Raw genomic sequence first — 24,667 nt, forward strand, 5'->3', positions numbered from 1 at the left:
CTGATTTATGAAGCTTTTCCATAAAGGCAAAGAATAAGGGAAATGACATGGTAAATCTGGCCTAGAATAAGGGTCAGTGTCTGGTTAACCAACTATTCAGCTCTTCTTTTCCCCCCAACTGCGGACGATTAGCCTGCTTTATTGAAAGGGTGAGAAAGCACCTGCTACCCATAAGGATTGTGAAAGCAAGATACAAAGATAGACACAGGGCAAAGAGAGCGTGTGAGACAATTTCAGAGCCGAGAGAGTGTACACAGAGAGCGCTCCTCGAATACAGTGTGCAATTCTGGTCGCTTTATCTCAAAAAAAGATGTAGCGTAATTAGAATAGGTACAGAGAAGGGCAACAAAAATGATAAAAGGGATGGGACGACTTCTCTAAGAGGAAAGGCTAAAGCAGCTAGGGATCTTTAGCTTGGAGAAGAGACAGCTCAGGGGCGATATGATAAAGGTCCTGTAACCTGTTCTGAGCGCTTTGGGGAAAACAGGATAGAAAATAAATTAAATAAATATATAATACCGAGTGGAGTGGAAAGGGTTGAGGTGAAACACTTGTTTACTTTTTCCAAAAATACCAGAACTAGGGGACATGCGATTAAGCTACCTAAGTAATAGATTTAAAACAAACTGGAGAAAATATTTCTTTACTCTGGAATTTGTTGCTGGAGAATGTGGTTAAATCAGTTAGCTTAGCGGGGTTTAAAAAAGTTTTAGATAATTTCCTAAAAGAGAAGTCCATAGGCCATTATTGAGATGGTTTGGGGAAACCCACTGCTTATTCCTAGGATAAGCAGCATAAACCCCTAAATGTAAGAGCCCAAAAGGTAGTTGGGAAAATGTTTGGCACTTTTCATTGAATTTCAACACCAGGCTCAAAATTGAGGCAAACGAATGGCAGATTTAAATTCAGAAGTTCCTAAATTAAGATGAGTTTTCAGCTGAAAACTTAGAGGCCGGATGTCCGGTGAACCCTGCAGTTTTAGCGGCTGAAAATCTGGAGAGGCCATTGTTGAAAGATCTCACTAGTGCTGGGCTGATCCATGAGCAGAATCGTGGAAGACCCAGACCATCGGTGCTGGCTCTCCGACAGCACCTGAAGGACCACAAAATGCGTTCAATTAAGTCTCAAGTATTGCTCTGTACATCAGCGACACCCAGATAAGCTGCAGGAACCACCGAGTGCCAGTGACTCAATGCTGGTACCCGAGAGGGGCGGGATCACAAATCAGCCTGCAGACTGGATGGACCATTCGGGTCTTTATCTGCCGTCATCTACTATGTTACTAACTCGGGTCTTTAAAAAACGCCAACGCTGTGGGACGAATATCACGGGCTTAGGCTCCTAAGTTTGGCCAAAAGTAGGACACAAATTTGTAGAAAACTGAATCCATTAATTTTTTTCTAGCAACCCTGATGGAAATGGGAATGTGATATCAGCTTTGCAAGGAGCGTTGGCCTCCTGCTACTAAAGCAACAGATTACCCCGGCCTTCGCTGACCTAATGGGAGACTTTGACGTGACTGTAAGACCACCCAGCATGGGACATTCCTTCTTGTATTCTCCAAACAATTCATTTATGAAGCCAATGGAAAGTGTGGAATCCTGCGGGATCCCTTCAGAACTGCCTGAGATTTCATAGGGGTTCGGATGGGGCCTCTCTTCCACTATAAGCCACTGATATGGAATTTCTAAGGAGAAGGAAAGGCGTGGGAGGTCGAAGAGTGATCACACGCTGCCAGGCCATTCTGTCACCTTACCAGTGCCCTGAAATTAGCAATTTTCCACCTAGCTGGGGGGTCTGCAGGCCAAGGAAAGGACCTCCCAGTGCACTGGCAGAATGAGAAAGGAGGCTTCCTAACCCCTGACAAAGTGTGAACACGACTATTTGCTGAAAAGTGCTTCTCAGTACGGGGTCCTGAATGCATCTCAGCTGGGGAGGGGGAGGAGAATGAGGATCTGAGACAGCAGGCTAGAAGTCACTGCTAAGTGACCCAGAAGAACACCTCTCACTCCACATTCAAACAGTGAAAAGGAATCCAGGGGAGGAACGAAGAGAAACCTTAAGTCCTTAACCTCTATGGGCCTAATTTTACAAACCCAAAGGACTCCTAAGTGAGGTCCAATCTGGCCCCTCTCCCTAACTCATACTCAATGCTCCCTGCCCATGCCTCACTCCTCCCCCCTCTATCCCTTCCCCCACTCATCCGCTGTACCCCCCTGCCCCTGTTCCACTCATCTGCTCTGCCTCTCTCCCCAGGTGAGCTTACGAAGGGCTTTCCCTGGCCAGCTAACACTGAACTCTTTCTGTCTCACTCTGACAATTCTTCGGGATCCCCCTTCCTGCCCTTCCCAGTCTCCACTGGCCCGCTTAATGCAAAAATTACACCCACACTTATGTTTTTGTCTTCCTCATTTGAATTTTTAATCCTCCACTTTCCTATGTGTAACCACAAAACTCCCCAATGCGTATTCCAAACAACCAGCAAATGTAATGTAAGAAATTATTATGTGTGGTGCAGTGGTTAGAGCCCTGAGGTTGTGGGTTCGAATCCTGCACTGCTCCTTGTACATTAGATAGAATGGGAGCCCACCGGGACAGATAAGGAATAATGCTCGAGTACCTGAACAATTTGTAATCCGCATAGAATTGTAGGATATGCAGAATATAAATTCTTAAATGCAATGCAATTATTATGAAAGGAGCATAACTGGGAATCCTGTGTGCAATTTTAGTAAGCGCATCTCAAAAAAGAAAGGTACAGAGAAGAGTGAGAAAAAGGATAAAGTCCCTCTGAGGAAAGGCTAAAGTGACCAGGACTCTTCAGGCTAAAGACCCGGCTCAGGGCAGGTTTCTAAAATACCCTCGCTATGCCACTAAGTGGAACAGTAGACGTGAATCGCTTGGCTACTCTTTCCAAAAACCCAAGAACTTAGGGGGCGGCCAATGAAAAGAGTTGATATTCAGAGTGATTTAACCCTTTCAGGACCAAGGGACATATTTGTCCCATAACTTTAAAATCCTATAAATTTTGATTGGGATAGTCTACAGTTCTAAATTTGATATGTACGGATTCCATAGGATACTGCCTTTATGTAAACAAACTGGTTCCGACATTCATTCATTAGCGTCGTTGCCAGATTGACGAGAAGATTCACTTGCCACACTGTCCATAAGCCAGAAGTTTGATTTTTTTAAAAAAAAAATAATGATATTTCACAAAAAAAAATCAATTTTTTGGCATCTGCAAGCCCTTTTTACCATAAAAATGTCGTCAAAACCACAAAAATTGGCCTACGATCCTTATGGTCCTGAAAGGGTTAACCAACTCCTGATCAGTTAAAGTTGCTTTATCAGAGCTAGTTGCTGATATTCAGAGGAACTTAAACCAGTTAATGGTACTGAATATCACCACAGGCTGCTAAATCAAAGCTGGCTATTTATGGGGGAGGTTTGAAGCTGGAATCGGCACTTGTACAGTTAAGTGACTGTATTAAACACTTAACCTCCTAAGTTGAACTGTATAAAAGTCAAGTTAAGTGCTGAATATCACATTTAAATGCATAACAAAACCCAAGACATTCAATACTGGGTTTGCTGGGAATAACACCGGTGCTGGATAAAAAAAAAAAAAAAAAAAATCACTCACCGTTGCCAGGTGAATATCAACCCCAAAGTTTCTAAGTATTAAATCTGTGAAACATCTGAACAAACTGGAGAAAATATTTCTTCCATAAATTGTAATTTAATTCTATAATTTGTTGCCGGAGAATGTGGTAAAAGTGGTTAGCTTAGCAGGGTTAAAAAAAAAAAAATAAGGTTTGGATAAGTTCCTAAAAGAAAAAGTCCATAAACCATTACAATGTTCTTATGTGAGCTAAGTATAGGACAAACAAGCCATTGTGATATCACTACTGAGGTTGGCTTTTAGGCATTGGTAGAATGAGGTATTATGACATCACAATCTCAGCTCTGGAATATTGCTACTTTTTGGGTTTCTGCCAGGTACTTGGGACCTGGGTTGGCCACTGTTGGAAACGGGATACTGGGCTCGATGGACCTATCCATGGTATTTTTCCTATTTGCATTGTGACTTTTTCCACCACCCTTATCCTTTGTTAAGCTTGGGACTATCCCCTGCTTGTCTCCGGAGAAAGCAAAGTTCTTTACCTGTAACAGGTGTTCTCCGTAGACAACAGGGAAATGCAGCCACACTTGCCTGCCCTCCATCCCCTCTTCTCATTCCTTTCATTGCTAGGGACAAAATTGACAAGCTGAGGGGAGGGGCTCTAGGTGTAGGGACTCCTGCACATGCCCAGTAAGCTCAAAAGCACCGGCACACAGGCTCGGTCAGAGGTCTGTCCCAGTATGGCATTTCTTAGGTTCTTAAGATCCTCAAGTCCTTCACAATACAGTCACAGACCAAGAACATGTGGCAGAAAGATACAGAAATTATCCCAGTTGCACTGGGTGCCACCAGTTTGATTAGAAGGAACTTTGAGCTCCTTTCACTATGTTCCTATGGCACCCTGTGAACTCCAGAAGGTTCCTCAAGCAGTGTAAGTATTAAGAAAAGCCCCAGGATTGCATCTGAGAGACCGAGATCTTATCCAGGTATTCCTTGGCTTACAAGTAAGGTTTGGGATCCACCTGAAGACCCTGCCCCCAACAGCTAGCATTACTCATGAACTCCCTAAGTGCATGTCCTTCTGTTGCTCCCATACCCCAGTCTCTGCTTGGGATCCAGAGAGTTCAAGGCTGAATCAAGAGATGCCAATCTTGCTAAAATGCACTGCAACATCATAGTGCCACCCCAGAAGAAGAGTTCCCCAGGGTCAAAATGGGCTTTTATGGGTCTTCTGTCCCCCTTTCCCCTGCTAAGCAGAGTCTCCATCTCCATGGCACTGGGAAGCTAGAGAGGCAGGTCACCTCTCCATCTGTTCCAAAGGAATTAACATCACAAAAAGACAAGATCCTACAGAGAGACTTTGTTTAAAAAGGGAAGCCTGGGGGCTGCATAATTTGCTGGGGTGGAAGGAATGGGAGGCTTGTTCTTTCATTTGTCTGTTGAGAGAGAGAGAGAGAAAGAGAACATAAGCCCCTGTGTGAGTTCACCCTCTGCTGAGCCAAGAATTAATCTTGTACCCAAAACACAGCATGTGATGCCTCCTCCACTCCAACCCTGCGGACACTTTTCCGATATTAGAGAAATGGTTCATGTACGCAAATAGAAAAGTAGGTGCCCCACAGAGAAAACCATTTCCAAAAGTGGTTGTTTAAAAGGGAAATCAACAGCATAATCCTGTCAAATTTCAACCTCTGGTATGGACTAATTATATCTTTAAAAATTGAGAAACATTTTTCAATAGAAATCTTGAACAACTGCATAAAGGTGAACCGGATGATGTTGTGTATTTGGATTTTCAAAAGGCATTTGACAAAGTAGCTCAATGAAAGACTTCGGAGGAAATGAGAGAGTCATGGGATAGGAGGTGATGTCCTATGGTCAATATTCTCAATGGAGAAGGGTAAAAAGTGGGGTTCCCCAGCGGTCTGTGCTGGGAACGCTGCTTTTTAACGTATTTATCAATGATCTAGAGATGGGAATAACTAGCGAAATAATTCAATTTGCTGACGAAACAAAGTTGTTAAATCGCAAGAGGATTGTGAAAAATTTCAAGAGGAAGATTGGGTGTCAAAATGGCAAGTGATGCATGTGGGAAAGAGAAACCCGAGCTATAGATAGGTGATGCTGGATTCTGTGTTAGGAGTCACTGCCCAGGAAAAGGATCTAGATGTCATTGTTGAGGATACGTTGAAACCCTCAGCTCAGCGGCTAAGAAAGCAAATAGAGTGATAGGAATTATCAGGAAAGGAATGAAAAACAAGGATGAAAATGTTATAATTCTCTTGTATCCATATGTCTGAATGTAATTTCTATATTTCTTGAATCATGCTTTCTGTACAAGTTTATACTCGATTGTTATATTTGAAAATTTATGAATAAATAATAATAAAAAAATAACAATAATTCTCTTGTATCGATCTATGGTATAGCCGCACCGCAAATACTGTGTAGAGTTTGGTCGCCATATCTAAAGTTTCAAGTTTATTTTAATTTGATAGATCGCTTAATTTAGGTTTTACTAAGCGAGTTAAAATATATAAAAAATAACATATAGTTTGACATAATGTTTAAAAAGTTTAAACAATGGTTATGTTTAAAAAATGTTTAAACAGTAATTATAACTGACAGACATACAGGAACATAAGGTAAAAAAACAAACAAACGGTAGAACTACAATTCAAAGAAAAAAAAAAAAAAACATTAAAAACTTAACCTTATAAACCGGGTCTTCAACTAAAGGAAGATCAACGCGGTTAACAATAAGTTAAAAGAGAAGCTAAAATACAAGAGAATTAGTTTTCAAAATGTTTAGCGAATAAAAAAGTTTTTAAAGATTTACGAAAAGATTGGAAGGAGCAGGGACACTTCAAAATTAGAAGTTCATTCCACAATTGGGGAAATTTAAACGCCAGAAAAAATACTAAAATTCTTAACTCCTTGAATTCCTTTCCTAGAAGAGAGGGAAAGTTTAAATCACTGAGTGCCTCTCGCATATGAAAATCTATAAGTATTCCATAGAAGAGGAACAAGCGGAACAAAAACACCATATAAAATTTTAAAAATAATAAACATTTAAACTGAATTCTGAGATAAACCGGGAGCCAATGGAGACTCAAAAGCAAAGGAGTCACGTGATCGAATTTACTCTTTCCGTAAGTCAGCTATGCAGCGGTTTTCTGAATCAACTGTAGCCTTTGAAGGCAGTTCTTTGTGATGCTGAGATAAATGGCATTACAATAATCTAACTGAGATAGTATAATTGATTGGACCAAGACAGAAAAATGACGTTGATGGAAAAGAGATCTGACCTTCCTCAGCATTCGTAAACTGAAAAACACAAATCTCAGAAAAGGTTCAGAGAAGGGCGAAAAAAATGATAAAAGGGACGGGACAACTTCCCTATGAGGAAAGGCTAAAGCGACTAGGGCTCTTCACCTTGGAGAAGAGATGGCTCAGGGGTGATATAAAATGAGTGGAGTGGAAAGGGTAGATGTGAATCGCTTGTTCACTATTTCCAAAAATACTAGGTAGGACTAGGGGATGAAGCGATGAAGCTGCTAAGTAGTAGATTTAAAACAAACCAGAGAAAATATTTATTCACACAATGTGTAATTAAACTCGAACTCGTTGCTGGAAAATTTGGTGAAATCAGTTAGCTTAGCAGGGTTTTAAAAAGGCTTGGATAATTTCCTAAAAGAGAAGTCATTCTTGAGATGGCTTAGGGAAATCCACTGCTTATTTCTAGGATAAGCAGCATAAAATCTGTTTTCCTATTTGGGATCTAGCTAGGTGCTTGGGACCTGGGTTGGCTACAGTTGGAAACAGGATACTGGGCTTGATGGACCTTCGGTCTGTCTCAGTACGGCAACTCTTATGTTCTCATATTCATTTTCTAGAAAAACACATTTGAAAAACTAGCTAAGTAACATGAAATCATGGGAATTGTGAAAAAATTGCAAAGTCCCATTCTAGTGACCCAAAACTCAACAGTGAACGCTGCCCCTCCAAACTTTTCTGGGCTTTATTCCAGGCAGAATCTCAAAGAACAGCAAGATTTCGGAATCCCCAGAGTAGCAACATTCCAGAATCCCAAAGAGTAACAAAAGATTCTAGAACCCCAAAGAGTATCAAGATTCCAGGCAGAATCTCAAAGATCCCGGAATCCCCATAGTAGCAACATTCCAGAATCCCAAAGAGTAACAAAAGATTCTAGAACTCCAAAGAGTATCAAGATTCCAGGCAGAATCTCAAAGATCCCGGAATCCCAGAGTAGCAACATTCCAGAATCCCAAAGAGTAACAAAAGATTCTAGAACCCCAAAGAGTATCAATATTCCAGGCAGAATCTCAAAGATCCCGGAATCCCCAGAGTAGCAACATTCCAGAATCCCAAAGAGTAACAAAAGATTCTAGAACCCCAAAGAGTCTCAAGATTCCAGGCAGAATCTCAAAGATCCCGGAATCCCCAGAGTAGCAACATTCCATGCTACCGATCCAGGGATTTCCCCATGTCTTTCTCAATAACAGACTATGGACTTTTCCTCCAGGTAGACTTATAGCCCCTTTTGGGGGATTTTATCACATGTATTAATAAATTTTAACTATTTATCAAGAACATCAACTCCACAGTTCTCGCCTTTGTTTTGGTTGCTCCCCGAGAAGTGTCAAGTATTTGGGGTGAAGCCCTTCACTCCACCCCCTTCTAGAAAGGGCAGCAGCTGAACCAGGCGTTTGTCCCTAATGCAAAAAAAATGAGGTTTATAAGCAGAATTAGTAACATAATGAATTTCCACAAATAGCTAAATTTCAAATCTTTGGTATGATAATTTGTGCAAGAATGAGTCTCTAATGTGAATCTTCTCATTAAACCCTGAAGGCCTTATCTTGCCCCCTTCCTCCCCCCCCCTTAAAAGGCAGCATTCGGGCAGGAATGCGCTCCTGAGAGAGGTGGTGGAGAGTAAAACGGTGACTGAGTTCAAAGAAGCGTGGGATGAACACAGAGGATTTAGAATCAGAAAATAATATTAAATATTGAACTAAGGCCAGTTCTGGGCAGACTTGCACGGTCTGTGTCTGTATATGGTCGTTTGGTGGAGGATGGGCAGGGGAGGGCTTCAATGGCTGGGAGGGTGTAGATGGGATGGAGTGGGTCTTGATGGAGATTTCGGCAGTTGGAACCCAAGCACAGTGCAGGGTAGAGCTTTGGATTGTTGCCCAGAAATAGCTAGGAAGAAAAAATTAAAAAATTTAAATTGAGTCGGGTTGGGCAGACTGGATGGACCATTCGGGTCTTTATCTGCCGTCATCTACTATGTTACTTTATTACTATGTCTGCAGCCTTTGTCACATCCATAGGGTATTTAATCTAAAGAAAAGACAGCACATAAGAAGGGAAAACCAGGGTGCGTCAGTCCCCGACAGAGCTCCAACCAATGTCCACAGAGAACTCACATTACAGGTAAGTAACTACACTTGTTCTAATTCAACAAGGAAGGGCAACCTGCAACCCGTCAAACCAGAATTTTGTTGGCAGTGGAACTGCTGAAGGAATAACTGTTTGGAAAAACATCCTGGCAATAATTCATGTTCTGTACGACGAAGCCTCTCTGGCTTTTCTCCAGCGGCTTCACGCCACTTCCAGCGTGCCGAAATAATTCATGTTCATCATATTGAGTTTTGTTGGTGCATTTCTTAATTTTGTGTGTGCGGCCTCTGGGTACAAAGGTTGCCCACCCTGCTCTATACAGTACACACAAGTGTCCATCTGGGGAGGAAATTGCAGGCTTGGGAGAGTTTCCAGAAGTCCTGTTTGCTTTTCTCAGAGGGTGGAGGATTAGCACGGTCTCTCCCCATGTTTTTTACAGTCTCCTATGGGCTTCATCTTCCTGCTTCAGCCCCTCTCTTTCACTGCTGCATGGGGGGGATGCAGACTCTGAACTCATTAAGGAAGGGGGGTCTCTTTCCTGCAGGTGGCCAGACAATTCTGGACCCCTCTCATCCAATCTCCATAAGAAAAGACCAGAAACCCCCCCCCCCACACACACACAGCTGACTCCGATACTGCGACAAGAGAATCCTTATCCTAGGGCAGAACGAAGGGTCACAAGTACCTGTTAGAATCCCAAAATCAACGGAATAAGAAGTGGCTCTCCCCAGGTCTACATTAACAAGGACTAAAGAGTAAAAAGCACAGCTAATTTCCACTACAGATTGTCCTGTATCCTCAGCCAAAATAAATCCCACTGCTGGAACTGGAAAAGTGCCTCTGGGCAGCTGGAAATCCAGATTATAGGGATGGGATTAGAGGTAAAATTATAAAATTAATCAGGGACCACTGTTCAGGCACTAGGCCTGATGGGCCACGGCGGGAGCGGACCGCTGAGCAAGATGGACCTCTGGTCTGACTCAGCGGGGGCAATTTCTTATGTTCTTATGAATACCAGAGTCCGAGGGTTAATTAGAGGTGTCTGTCTGCATTAAGAGGAGACAGCTTTTCACAATGAAACACATCACAAATTACTCAATATCGGGGCTTCGCAAGCACCCACAGAACTAACACCTATGACTGGAGGGACAGGAAACCTCTCTGCAAATAGATTCTACCTTTTGTCTGTAAAATAAGACTTTCCTTCCATAGCAGAGTCCGAAGGCCCCTCACAGACTCTTCTAGTTCTTAAAATTCAAGGATCAGTCCTCTCCCACTTGCTCGTGGCATTTCAGCTCTGTAGCAGGTAATCAAAGATAATCCAAAGCAGTTTTCATTCCACACTGCAATCAGATCTGTTTGGCTAGTCCCAGTTCTCCAAATGAATGACATGGAGCTCTAGGAAGTCCCTTAAAAGAGCAAATGATTGTAAAACAGGAGATGGCTCTCCTACAAGCTCCCATCTCCTGCGCTATTCAGGCAGCCCCTCTACTTTTTAGCGTTTTAACGTTTCATCCACAAGGAATTAGGAGATCATTATAACCTATATGACAGGCAGATCCTGTCCTAAAACATCAGAGACAAGGAGAACAGGAGGTAGTAAGGGACCAAGACTCAAAGAGAAGAGAAAAGGGAGGGAGAGGAAGGAAAGGAAGGAGAGGGAAAGGGAGAGAAAGAAAGAAAGAAGAGTATGATTGAAAATGCAAGAAGAACACACGGAGAAGAGACAGGGCCGGTGCAGGCATTAGGCAAAACTAGGCACTCACCTAGGGCAGCAAAGAGCAGTTGCAGATAAAACCACAAACTCACAAAAACATCACCTGCAATTTTCAGGGTAAATAACTTTTGGAAACTGTCAGTCACACAAAACAAAGGTTCGTACTGGGGGTGCGTCAGATTAGGGACCTGAAAGTTAATGGGAGTGTAAGGCTGGAGGTTCCCCAGTACCCTTGCACTGGTCAACAGAGAGATATACCCAGAAAAGCAAGACAGAAAGTCAGGTGAAAGAGCAGAAGCGATAGACAGCAGAAAGAGATAACCGAGAGAGAGGGAGGAAAAACAAATGCAGTGAAAGGATCAGCAGAGGGAGGAATAAGGGAGAAGACTTGGGAGATGTGCGGGGGTTTGGGAATGAGGAGGCAGAAGGAATCAGGTGCACCCAAACTTTAAAAAGGAGCTCAAAAAGCCTCTTACCTCTCCTGCTGGGGATCGGTCTTGATTCAGAGGAACTCCTGAAAGGGGCTGAACCAGGATTTAACCCAGATTCCCGGGAGTTGGCGGTGCCGGGAGCCTCCATCTCCTTCTCCAGTGTCAAGTAGTGCACCTGAGGAGGTTCTGAAGGGCCCTGGGTCTCCCCTCTCCTGCTGGGAAGTAAACCTGCTGAAAAACATTCCACATCTTCCGAGAGATGGAACGGTGGGAAGGGACGGAGAGTTCCACCGTAGCCCAGCACTCCCACCCCAGCACGATCCAGATTGTGGGCTGCAAACTGGGTGTGAACTGGCAGAAGCCCGGAAGGATAGTCTCTGCTTGGGACAGGACTGGCGAGGCGCTCAGGATGGTGGTATAGGAGGGAATAGGCGGTGGTGAGAAAAGGCAGCTGAGTGGCTTTTTCCAGGGTAAGCGGAACCCCAAAGTGGCAAGGCTGCTGGCACTGGGCGCTGCTGCCCCGAGTCCCCTCAGCAGTGGACGCCAGGATCAGCAGTGCCGGGGAGCTCAAGGAGCCGATGAGACTTGAGGGGTTCTCCATCCTGCAGGGCTTTTCCTTCCAAGCAAGCGCCTACAGAAATGGAAGAGAAAAAGCAGCAGGGGTCACACACGAGTGCCAAACCTCCTCCTTCCACCCCACCCCCCTTCCCAAATCTGGGCTAGGAACAGGGAAGAGCACAGCTCTGTCCTAGGAAAAGCTTTACCCCAGCTCTCTACAGCTATTGAAACCTGGTAGAAACTCCCATTGAACGTGGAAACTCACACCCCAAAAGTGGCAGGCAGTATAAGACTGGATGCAGAAAATCTCCCAGCCCAGCCTCACTCCACACAAAGGAAATCCCGGAACTAGGACAGAGCCAGGCTACAAAAAGCCTCCTCATCTGTGTCTTTGACTTCCCATCCCCACCTCAGAGGATTTCTTCACCCCATTAGGCAAAAATGACTGCATAATTACTCCACTCTGCTATTATTTGCCTGGTAGTGAAATCAACATAAGCTGGTCTTCAAATTCAGACTTCTTTGTGGCTTAACTTGCAGTCTAAGTGGAGCACCAGAGGGAGAGATTAGGGAAGGGGGGCAGTGGAAGATTTTAATTACATTTTCAAGAGGAGGAAGTCAGACCTGAAACAAAAATGCTCCCCAGGCTCAGCTCTGCCACCTTCCCCTTCCTGCTTTCTGAGATTAAACACAAAACTGCACCTGTCAGCTTTCACCATCAGGTCTCGGATCTGGAAAAGTCTTCAGACTCCCCGGAGCTTCCACTTCTCTCCAAGATTGGACGAGACCCTCGATTCCTCGCAATGAGCTTTGCTTTGAATCTGTTTCTCCCTCTTCTTGGATCTGGGGATTCTGATCCTGCTTTTCTAATATATACTGAAGTAATATCTACTGGTATATTTCACGTTATTCACAAATGACCACAGCAAACAATAAATCCAGCAGTAAACGTCCAGATACATGTGATGGTCATAAATAAACCTGAAACTTGAACTCCCACCACAGAATACATTACAACATGGCATCCAACTCTTCCATATGTCCCATCCACAGCAGGAATCCAGTCCATAAAATCACATTCAAACAGCCAAACTTTAATGCAAGTGGAAGGCAGCAAAGTTCGTCTGCCAATGGGTTCAACCAAACCATCCCTGGGACGCACACGAAAACCTCCTCCTAACCCACTCTAATGACTTGCTTTTACTAGAAATCATTCCGTTACCATATGGCTCTCAATGCCTCAGTCCGTCCTCCTTTTTCTGGAGCCATATGGTAATCGCAGTCTCAGCAGCAGACACACCACGTCCAGAAAGTGTCTCCTCACCAGAGACCCTAATATTGCAGTTCTTAGCCAGGTACAATGAGCAGGAATGACAAAAAACATATACCATCTTGAAAGGTGGCAGCCATGTGAGTCCACTTTTAAAGATAAAATGTAGAAGTAAAACAAAACAAAAAAGAATCCGCATGACACCTTTTGGGGGGGTCCTTTTATTAAGATGCATATGAGTCATAGATTGGATAACTTTTTCTATCAACAACAATTCAATTTCACCAGATCTGTATATAGGTCACAATCTCTCCTATTCACTTTTAGACCTAGTTTTATATAAAATATTTTTTTAATTACCCTCCTGATGTTTTTCTGTTCCTTAAATAATTGTAGTTCACCCCCTCTTTCCTTATGTATCACTATCTAGTATTGTCTATTTATTGGTATAAATTGTTTTATCTTGTCCCCTAAAATTATTATTGTTATACGCATTGAAAATATTTGCGTTTACATCAAAAATTTTAATAAACTTGAAACTTGATATCCATCATATTCCTATGGGCATCTTAGCATTTAGCGCACCTTAGTAAGCATCAGAGCAGGGTTCGATTCGCTTTGGAAAGTAATCTCTGATGGGAAGAAGAAGGATTACCTTCCAAAGCTACGGTAGTCTAACCATTCTCTAGTTTAGGGGTGTCAAAGGCCCTCCTTGAGGTTCCCCAATGAATATGCATGAGATCTATTTGCATGCACTGCTTTCATTGTATGTTAATAGATCTCATGCATATTCATTGGGGAAATCCTGAAAACCCGACTGGATTGCAGCCCTGGAGGAGGGACTTTGACAGCCCTGCTCTAGTTAGTCCAATAAAAAAGGTATCACTTGGATTCTTTTTCTTTTATTTCTTTTTTTTTTTTTTTTCCATTATTTTTTATTTTCTAATTTTTCATAAAGTGTACATAATAATAAATTACAATTGATAAATGCATATTATCACTTTTATATCTAATACATTATATATCTGAATTTGATTTTCCCCCTCACCCTCCCCCCTCCCTTTCATTACTTTAATATAATATTTTAATTTTCAAATTTTTATAAAAAGTATACAACATATTAGAATACAATTGATAAATATTCAATAACTTTTTTATATCTAATACAATATAATCTAAACAATTTTTGTCCCATTTCCCTCCCCTCACCCTTTTATTACCTTTTATTCATACGTTACATTTTGTATAATATATTATAACATACTATGTATAAATTAATTTTTCTTACCCCCCCTTTATGTGTGTCATAAAAAAAATCCTTAAAAGAAGAAAAGAAGAAGAAAACATCATATTATTTATTCATTACAGTATTTTGTCAATGGCCCCCATATTTTTATAAATTTATTATATGTCCCCTTTTGTATTGCTATTGTTCTTTCCATTTTAAAAATATGACATATTGTATTCCACCAAAATGTGTAATTTAGGTTGTTGTAATTTTTCCAATTGTTAGTTATATGTTGAATGGCAACCCCTGTCATAATTAATAAAAGCTTATTATTTTCTGGTGAAATTTGACTTTTTATTCTCATCATTGTTCCAAATAAAATTGTATCATATGATATTGCAATATGATTTTCCATTAATTTATTAATTTTTCTTTTATTTCTATAAAAACTCAACACCAAACAGAAACAAAATTAAATTAAACTGTCATTTTAACTTTATAAGTAGCATCCAAAAAGAAGCTTTAGCATTTTGCCTACTTTGTAAGTTGGCGAAAAAGCTTTTCCCCAAAATATGCAGCCTAGCCCTCTCAGCTCTCCAACAATTTCAATCTCCTTACACCCTTAGAGGAAGGCAACATAAAGAACTTACCCCCTTTTATGAAGCCATGTAGGCAATTTTTATTGCTGCCTATGGTGGTAAAAGTTTCGACGCTCATAAGGATTGTATGAGGGTCAGAGTTTTTATCACTACAGCTGGCGATAAAAAACCCACTAATGTGGCTTCATATAAGAGGGGTTAGGTTTGATGATGGGGGACAATCCTCTTAAAATCTTAAGTGAAAAAAACATCCCAATTTAAACTAAATCCTATTCATCGTTTGTCTCAAATTATTAAGGGATATGTTTGTAGAGTTTTGCATAATAATAAGTTTATTCTTATATACTGCCATCCCGAAAAAGTTCTAGGCGGTTCACAACAAGGTGAGCTAATACATGAGAGACAGATAAAATACAAATTAGAATAATGGACTTAAAACCAGATAAAGACAGAAAGCATTTACAATATAATGCAGAAAAGAAAACAACAGTTTAAAAAGAACTGTTTAAATGCCAGCATGGCAGGGAAAGAAGTAATACATAGAACAGATCAAATACAGCAAGTTGAATACAAGGAACGTGAGTGAAAAAATGAAGCAGAATGCAGCCCATCAAAGGGCATATTTCTCACAGGTACCAAATGTGAGAAGGATCCAAATACTTTATCTCATGCATGGTGGCAATGTCCTCTTATTAAATCTTTCTGGTCTGCCATCCTATTATTTTTAGGTTCATTATGGAATAGTCGATTAGTGGCATCTCCAAGGGGGGTGTTATTTGGTAAAGCTGATGCTTGTGGGGGTTTTGGACAAGGAAGAAGCATATTATTTCAAAAGGTATGTATGATTGGTCATAAGTGCACTTTGCAATATTGGTTACAGAAAGATCCTCCTAGTTTTTGGCATTGGAGGAACCAATTCCATCTTTTAATTTTATTTGAGGTTTGGGAGGTTCGTACATTTCCTAGACGAACTCGACTCTTTTTGAAAATTTGGGACCCCTATATTCAAAATCTTTCCTCTAGAGCACGAAGTATGATTCTTAATGTTTTATATTGAAGCTTTGGAAACTTTCATTGCATTTCAACACCTGGTAATTTGTGTCACCTTTCATTCTGGGGGAGGGGAGGGATGCTAGTAATTTGTATGGAAATACTTGAATTGTATATTTGCTTAATTCATAATTGAAATAAAAACAATTGGGGGTAGGGAAGGGGGATGGGAATAGGGGAAATGTATAGAGGTATGAAATAGGTAATATGGAAATATATTTTGGAGGAATGCTAGAACTCTGTATGATAAATTAGTATTGTGAATATAATGGTAATGAATATCTTATTGTGTTATATTATTGTATACTTATTTGATTCCTTCAATAAAAATTAAACAAAATCCTTGCCTCGGTTGGAAGTCAGTGAAGTAAAAAAAGAAGATGAGTCTTCTTGTAGTTTTTTGGATGCACTGACGTTTTTTCCAACACATATTTCAAACATCCTCAACAGATTATTTTGCACTAATCTACTGGGCTCAGTAATAGGAGCCATTTATGCTCTGCCGGAAGTTTACCCCAAGTCAGAAAAGACATTTGTGGTTCTAAAACTAGAGCATTGTTGATAGGGGTTACCATATGGCTCCAGAAAAAGGAGGACGGATTAAGACATCCAGGTTTTACGGCAATGAGGACATCTGGGTTATATTTCCATTGAAAGCAGTGGAAGTAAAACCTGGATGTCTCAATCTGTTCTCCTTTTCCTGGAGCCATATAGTAACCATAATTGTTGATATTTTGATGACTGAAGAAAGCTGAAAAACTGACTGACTAATTCCAATCGTACTGATGTTAGAATCAGGCTGGAAATCGAGGTGTAAACATTTGGTTTTAGTCTATGTGTGGATCAATTTGGAAAGAGGGAATGGTAAATATATTTACATTGGTTGATATACAGAAAGTGGAAGACAGGCAAAAATATCTGGAAAAGTTAAGAGAGGCTAGTCAAGTAATCAGGAAAGCAAAGATGCAAATGGAGGAAAAAGATAGCCGACACGGTAAAACAGGGATGCAAATCTGTACTCTGCCTAGAGGGACAATAGCGCGGATTATAAATATTGAAATAAATAAAGTACAGCAGAAAGTGGCATCTTCTTAACTTAGATTGTTGATGTTTGGATCTAACTTTTTTTCCCCTGCTTTGGCCTTTTTCAGCTCAGCCATTATCAGCTTTTCATTAAAACATTTTGTGCACCTACTGCCGAGTCTAAAAATGCCAGGCTTAGAAGAAGGAGCAGAGGCTTTGCTGCACCATTTTCTCAAGGCATTACAAGGTTTCAAAAGTTCCAGTCAATCGAATGCTTTGTTCTTCTCCTATGTCTTCTCACATCTATCTTCTCTCCTCTTGCCTCTATCTTCTCACCTCTCCTCTTTTCCCACCTCTATCTTCTCTCCTCTTACCTCTATCTTCTCTCCTCTCTCTTCTTTTCTCGCCTCTATCTCCTTTATCTTCTATCTTCTCTCCTATCTCCTCCTTTTATCTTCTTCTATTCTCTTTCTGGAGGCTATACAAGATTGTTTCATGGAGCAGCTTGTTAGAGAACCAACGAGAGGAAATGCCACTCTGGATCTAATCCTAAATGGGTTAAGGGGACCTGCAAAGGAAGTAGAGGTAGTGGGACCGTTGGGAAACAGCGGTCATAACATGATCAAGTTCAAGGTTGAGGTAGGAATACCGAAAGGAAAGAGAACCATAGCGACAATTTTCAACTTCAGGAAAGGAAACTACGAAGCAAAGAGGGAAATGGTAAGGAAGAAACTTAGGAACACTTCCAAAAAATGGCAAATGGTAGAACATGCCTGGTCTTTTCGCAAGAAAACGGTGAGCGAGGTGCAAAATCTGTATATCCCCCAGATTCAGAAAGGGGTGCAAAAAGAGTCAAACAAAAGACCCAGCGTGGATAACTAAAATAGTGAAGGAAGCGATAGGTAATAAGAAAAATTCATTCAGGAAATGGAAAAAGGACAAAACTGAGGGGAACTGAAAAGAGCACAGGAAGTATCAAAAAGAATGTCACCGAGTGGTTCGAAAAGCCAAAACAGAGTATGAAGAGAGGCTAGCCAAGGAAGCACGAAATTTCAAACCGTTCTTTAGATATGTTAAAGGGAAACAACCGGCTAGGGAGATGGTGGGACCGCTGGACGACGGAGACAGGAAGGGAGTGGTGAAGGAGAAAGAAGTAAGGGGCAAGGGCAGTGCCAGGGAGGATTGCATCCAGAGGGCAAACGACTGGCTGCAGGGATGGTGCAAGGAGATGAACTTTGGGTTCTTGCACCATGGAGAGGCATTGCAAGGACTACAGGGCCAGACGGGAACAACCCCACTGAGACGTAACAAACATACAACATGGAGGGCTATGTACATAAACGCCCACAGTCTGGGAAACAAGATCCTGGAATTAGAAACAGAAATGAAGAATGCCGACCTGGATGTGGTGGCGATATCTGAGACCTGGCTCACGGACTCCCACGGGTGGGACATGGTCATACCGGGTTACAACTTGCTTCGCCGGGACAGGGAGGGCAAAATGGGAGGAGGTGTAGCATTATATACTAAAGATGACATTAAGGTCACCAGAATCACAGATGTCCACTACACTGGGGAATCCCTTTGGGTAAATTTGGCCAGAGGGAAGGACAAATGCCTGTATCTTGGCGTAATATACAGACCCCCAAGACAACAGGATGAACCAAAATTAGCTTTTTCTAGGGCTCGCAATTTGGGGGAGATGTTGAAATACAAAAAAACAGATAGGTTAATGAAAGATTTTTCACTTCCTCCTCATAAACCGTGTGGACACTGCCGTTTATGTAGTCATGTTTTGCAGCAATCATCAGTAATATTTCCAGCCTCGAAGGAAAAGAAATTTGTGTTGTCAACGGGCACTAACTGTGAATCCCAAGGGGTGGTTTATTATGTGGTATGCCCTTGTGGTCTCCCATATATTGGACAAACGAGTCGTAAGATTAAAGTGAGAATAACAGAACACCTTAGTAATATTCGTACGGGAAGAGTCTCCGCTCCCCTGGTAGCCCATTGGTTACAGAAGTCTCATTCTTTAGAGAAATTAAAATATACTGTTTTGATACATATAGGACAATATGAAGGTGATATTGCAAAATGTTTGCTGCAAAAGGAACAACAACTCATCTTTAATTATAATACTTTATACCCTTATGGTTTAAATTCGGAAATAGAATGGTTAAATCTATAAAGAATTACCCTTACCGGTAGTCTTTTAACTTCATTTCCGGGTAATTGGATACCGAGGTGGGGGTATATATAAAGCCCCTAGCGGGGGCTCTTTTTTCGATGTTAACCCAGATGTAGAAAGCCTAATTTAATTTAAGTTTGATTTGTTATAATTGAAATGTGAGGTTTAATAGTAATAAAAGAATTGATTCAGGCATGTATACATCAATAAATAGGTTTTAACCAGGTTTTAATTAAATTTGTCCTCCTGACAAAGGACCCGAAACTCGAGTCGGGGGGCCAGGCACTAGTAGCACACAGCACCTTATTCTCAACGTAGCTGGAGGTTTAAGATCTTGCCATCTATTTCATTCAAGTCATCTTAAAGATAAGTGAATTTTACTTACATATTACACTGTTTAGAGTGTTAGAAGATCGATGTAGGATGGCATAGGGACAATGAAGTGATATGATGGTCCCTAATATACCCCCGTTTGGTGAGATCACTGAATCAAAGGGTAATGGTCTGAGCACTTCATATTAAATATATTTATTTATTTTTATAGCTGTGATTAGTATGATAATTGATCCAATAAGGCTGTGTCATATTAGTACTAAAATGCCTAGGTTGTACAAAGATAATCAAATATTAATTGATACTTGGAAAACTTTAAAATTGATAGATAATTTAACTTCTAACTCCAAGATTCAAATTGGCGGAAGTAAGCTTATCTGGAAGCAATGGATAATAGGAGGAATACGTACTCTTGATGATGTAATATCTAATGGTAAATTGCTTGATTTTTCACAGTTGCAACAAAAATTTGGCTTGAATAAATCACAAAGTTATAAATGGTTGCAACTGAAGCAGGCCATTCAGGCGGGGTTCCCTGAATGGAAAAATCTTAATAATCAATATAGTTTAGAATTCCTTTGCTTTCAGGCAGACTTTCTGGGACATCAGGCCACACAGTGGTACAAATTAATATCTGGATTATTGAAAAAAAAAAACAAGAAATGGTCTTAGAGACATTTGGAGCATTGACATTAAGCACGAAATTACGGCATCTCAATGGCCACGTATTTGGTCTTGGAGGATGAGATGTCTGCATCTATGAAACAAACTTGGTTTTTCATGTTGCATAGAGCTTTCTGGACCCCTCTTCGTTTAAAAAAAATTAGATGGCTCTAAGTCTGATAGATGCTGGCATTGTAATCTTGAAGCGGGGACTTTAGATCACTTGTTGTTCTGTTGTCCTTATATATTAGAATTTTGGAAATCAATATGGAATCAAATTAACTCCCTGTTAGAAAATCATGTGGCATTATCTTATGACACAGTTTTATTTGGTGTAGAAATGAGAGTGAAGAAACAAATATCATCTAATAATAACAAATTATTGTTCATTTTAACTGGGATTGCCATTCAACAGATTACTTCTAATTGGAAAAATTGGAGTAGTCTTAATTATTGTTTTTGGTGGAATTCTGTTTGTCATATATATATAAAACGGAAAGGGCGTTAGCTGTCCAAAAAGGGAATTATAACAAATTTAAGGATGTGTGGAGGCCATTGATGGATTTTTGTAAAGATTAAAAAATATTCTTCCCTGAATTAAAAAATTTAAGAAAATAGGGGAGGGAGGGGGGTGGGTATTTTTTTTATTATAATAGAATGAATATATTTTTCATAATTATATAAGGAAGGGAGATATTATTATATTTTATAAGGGTTGTTTATAAGATGTCAAGTGTATTTGAAAGTGAAATTGATATTTGTATTGATTGTACTTGATTTAAGATATGAAATGAATAAAGTATTTTAAAAAAATGCATTGAAGTCTCTCTATTTTTGCATTTATTGTTACTTAGTGAAGAAAACCCTCATTCACATAGGTATGATGTACAAAACTATGGTGCTAGATGTGATTAAAAAAGAAAAGAAAAGCTGAGTTCAGTCATTCACAGCAAAAAAAAACACCGGTGTGTCCCGTCAGGGAAGACTAAGAAGAAAATAGTGACCGGAAGAAATGCAAAGCCAGGAAACAGGCACAGGGCTGTCTAAGTGAGGCGCCCTCTCCCAGAGACACTGCGGAAAGCGGCCCCAGCCTCCGTGCATGGCACAGTCCCCTCTCTGGTGCTGCCACATGGTAGAGAGGGCAACTACAACTAGTATTTATAAACTAAACTAAACCTTAATCTCTATAAGAATGGAGCTCGACACGGGTTAATAGAAAATTGATAAGACATGAAGGAAAGAAAGACATACAGTGAAATTCATAGGGAATAAAAATGAGAGAGGTTTTACAGTTTTGAGAATAACCAAGTTTTCAGATATTTACAAAATATTTGAAGCGAACCCAAATCCCGCAACTGTAAAGGGAGATTATTCCACAGATCAGTTATTTTGGAAACATAAAGATTTCCCCAATTTGAGTTCTGGTTGTGCGAGATCTTTTTGAATTCCATGATAAAGGAAAAATGCCATTCAAGATCTTCAATGTTAAACAGGTACATTTAAAATATACCCTGGAAATTATTGGAAGCCAATGAAATTTTGATAAAAGCAGAGAAACGTGCTCAAATTTACTTTTAGAGAAGATTAACCTGGTCGCAGTATTTTGGATCAACTGAAGTCTTTGCAGACTTTTTTTGGTCAGACGTAGATAAATTGAATTACAAAAGTCCAACTGCAAAAAAATAATTGATTGTATAAGAGCTAACATTTCATTTTTCCCGCCTGCCTTTCGTGTGCTCCCTTCCCTCACCTTACTCATCTTGCCTCTCTGGCATGTGCTTCCCAGCCTCGCCACTCTTTCGCTCACGAATTCCCGAGCCTTGCACCTCTAAAATACTTACCCACAACAGTTCATGGCACACCTAGCCACCTCTTGCACCACACCATTTGAGAACTGCAGCAAAGGATATAACCAGTTCTGCTTTAAACAAAAAAATGATTATGGGCTATGTTTGGAGGGAATGTACCTATAGAATTATACATAGGGCATATTTCTCACAAGTGCAAGCTTTTCATGCAGGCTTAGTTAATTCTCCTAATTGTATTAAATGTGATAAAGCTCTTAATAGCTTTCTCATGTATTATGGCAATGTCCTCTTATTAAGTCATTCTGGTCTGCCATCCTATTATATTTGGGTTCATTATGGGATAGTTCATTAGTGGAATCCCCAAGGGAGGTGTTATTTGGTAAAGCAGCAGCTTGTGGGGTATTTGGTCAAGGGAGATGGCTTGTATGATTGGTCATAAATGTATTTTGCAATATTGGTTACAGAAAGATCCTCCTAGTTTTTGGCATTGGAGGAACCAACTCCATCGTTTACTTTTATTTGAGGTTTGGGAGGTTCATAGATTTCCCAGATGAACTCGTCTCTTTTTAAAAATCTGGGACCCCTATATTCAAAACCTTTCCTCTAGTGCACGAAGTATGATCCTTAATGTTTTACATTGAAGCTTTGGAAACATTCATTACATCCCAATACCTGGTCATTTGTGTCACCTTCCATTTGGGGGGGGAGGGAACAGGGGGGGTGTAGGGGTAAGATGGAATAGGTCATATGGAAATGTATTTTGGATGAATGATAGAAATATGTATGGAAAGATCATAATTGTGAATCTAATTGTAAAGAATATATCTCTTTGTATTATATTATTGTATATTTACTTGATTCCTTCAATAAAATGTTATAAATTAAACAAACAAAAAAACCAAACAAACCCAGCAAGTTGCACAGAGTACCAGCAGGGGGCACTGTCTCCCTCCTTTACCTCTGTCTAGCTGTCTGCAGGATGTACAGTGAGGTTCAGTTTATTTATTTAACTGAATGCTTTTATTGAGAACGATAGCATATAAGAAAAGGGGACAGTGTGGCACAGTGGTTAAAGCTACAGCCTCAGCACCCTGAGGTTGTAGGTTCAAATCCTTTGGGCAAGTCACTTAATCCCCCCATTGCCAAAAATTCTTGAGTACCTGAATAAACTCTTGTAAACCGTTCTGAGCTGTCCTGGGAGAACGGCTCAAATCATACAACAAAGAATAGCAGAGGAATGTCATTTCTTCACTGCACCTGCCGCAACAGGAAAGAAAGAGAAAACAACTCAAGCCCCCCTTACCCTCCCCATCAGGCAAAGTCCACGTCACAGACCTACAGCATTAATGAAACCCTTTCCACCTCTGTTTAAACAGCCGGGATTGGTGGTACTTCACTGCTCTCATCTGCTGCCTTTCACACATCTTATCCAGCCTATCAGCTGTTTCCATAAGTGCTACAATTTATCCTGGGATGCATCCTGTCCAGCCCCGTGGTTTTATCCACCTTCAGTTTTTGAAGTTGTTCCTGTGAATGGCGCAGTATCCTCTCCATCCTCACGTGTAACTTTGCCAGCCAATTTCGGTCCTTCTCCAGGATTTTCTTCCATGAACACATAAGTATTTGATAAGCATGGTTGCTTTTTCTTCATCCATGGGCACAGCTCTCTTGAGAGGATTCTGCCAGCTGCACATGTCCCCACCTCACTAAGGCACCCACACTTAATATTGCACACCATCGCAAGTTCTAGGCAGATAACAGCAGGTCTGTGGCTGGTATAATGTGGATGCCTAGATGTGGTACGCTCTGTTATGACTGTCTCCTGATAAATGATAATGCGCCTCATTATTTTACTGGGTTCTGTTAGTATTTTATAATGAAAACGTGGATACCTGGTGCCATCGCAGTTGAGGCTCTTACCCCTGTCATCAGGGGGCCTAAATAGAGCCCCCCCCCCCAGCACTGGACATATGAGCCAGCTCTGTGGGTGCCGTGAGCGCTTGAGCATCCCCAGTTTTGAGCAAACTCCTTAACTTTGTCCACCCCCAGTCATTTTGCGAAGTCAGCTCCCATGGCACTAGGCAGGAACAATCCAAGTTTTATTAAAATTTGATTTGATCGCTTATCTTGATTTACTAAGCAATTTACAATTTAAATAATTTAAAAAATGGGTATGTTTTGATATAAACATAATCACAGAGAAAACACAAAAACATAGACTGACGGGTACAGGAGGAAAGGAGGGGGAAGAAATACAATCTTATATATACAAAGGTATCATTTCCTCTACCATAATCTCCCCAACCCTGTAATGTCCTGTCTAAATTAGATTGTAAGCTCTTCTGAGCAGGGACTGCCTATTGTATGTTAAAATGTACAGCGCTCCATACACCTTTTCAGCGCTATAGAAATAATAAATAGTAGTAGGGCAGGGATTAGATGCAAAGAAGTCAAATATACGGTAAGTCTGAGAGAAGCTGTAAAGTGTAATAATGTTCAAACATTTTATTAAAGGAATAGAGTAAAAATACAAATAAATTATACAGAAAGATATTCTTTACAAATAATAAATAATTCACAAATTTTAAAATTCTAATCCGTATATTATATAAAATTATATCATTTCTTCAAACATTTTATATAATAAACCATAATCCCCCCTATCCATTTCCTCCCTTCCATCCCATAATTAATTCCCCCTCCCCAATGAAAGCTGACAAAAATAAAGAACTAGAATGTAATTTAAACAA

At 40.5% G+C, this 24,667-nt stretch overlaps 1 protein-coding gene across 6 annotated transcripts in view; it reads right to left on the reverse strand.

Moving 5' to 3' along the window:
- TNFSF9 (TNF superfamily member 9) overlaps positions 1 to 24,667 on the reverse strand; it is a 106,794-nt gene that overhangs the window by 40,641 nt on the left and 41,486 nt on the right. For 3 of the 6 annotated variants that reach the window (XR_004537217.1, XM_033923818.1, XM_033923815.1), the window contains exons 1-2: positions 12,458 to 13,806; positions 11,243 to 11,828 (exon numbers count right to left, since the gene is read on the reverse strand). The exons of 2 other annotated variants lie outside the window; for them this stretch is intronic. Coding sequence is in view for 3 of the 4 variants with exons in the window: in XM_033923818.1 (XP_033779709.1) it covers positions 11,243 to 11,798 (556 nt within the window). In the remaining variant the exon portion in view is untranslated. Of the gene's footprint in view, positions 1 to 11,242; positions 11,829 to 12,457; positions 13,807 to 24,667 lie in introns of those variants that run through there. One more of the 6 variants, XM_033923813.1, reaches the window with a different exon arrangement.

Source organism: Geotrypetes seraphini, chromosome 16 (genome assembly GCF_902459505.1).
Source record: "Geotrypetes seraphini chromosome 16, aGeoSer1.1, whole genome shotgun sequence".
Classification (NCBI taxonomy): domain Eukaryota; kingdom Metazoa; phylum Chordata; class Amphibia; order Gymnophiona; family Dermophiidae; genus Geotrypetes; species Geotrypetes seraphini.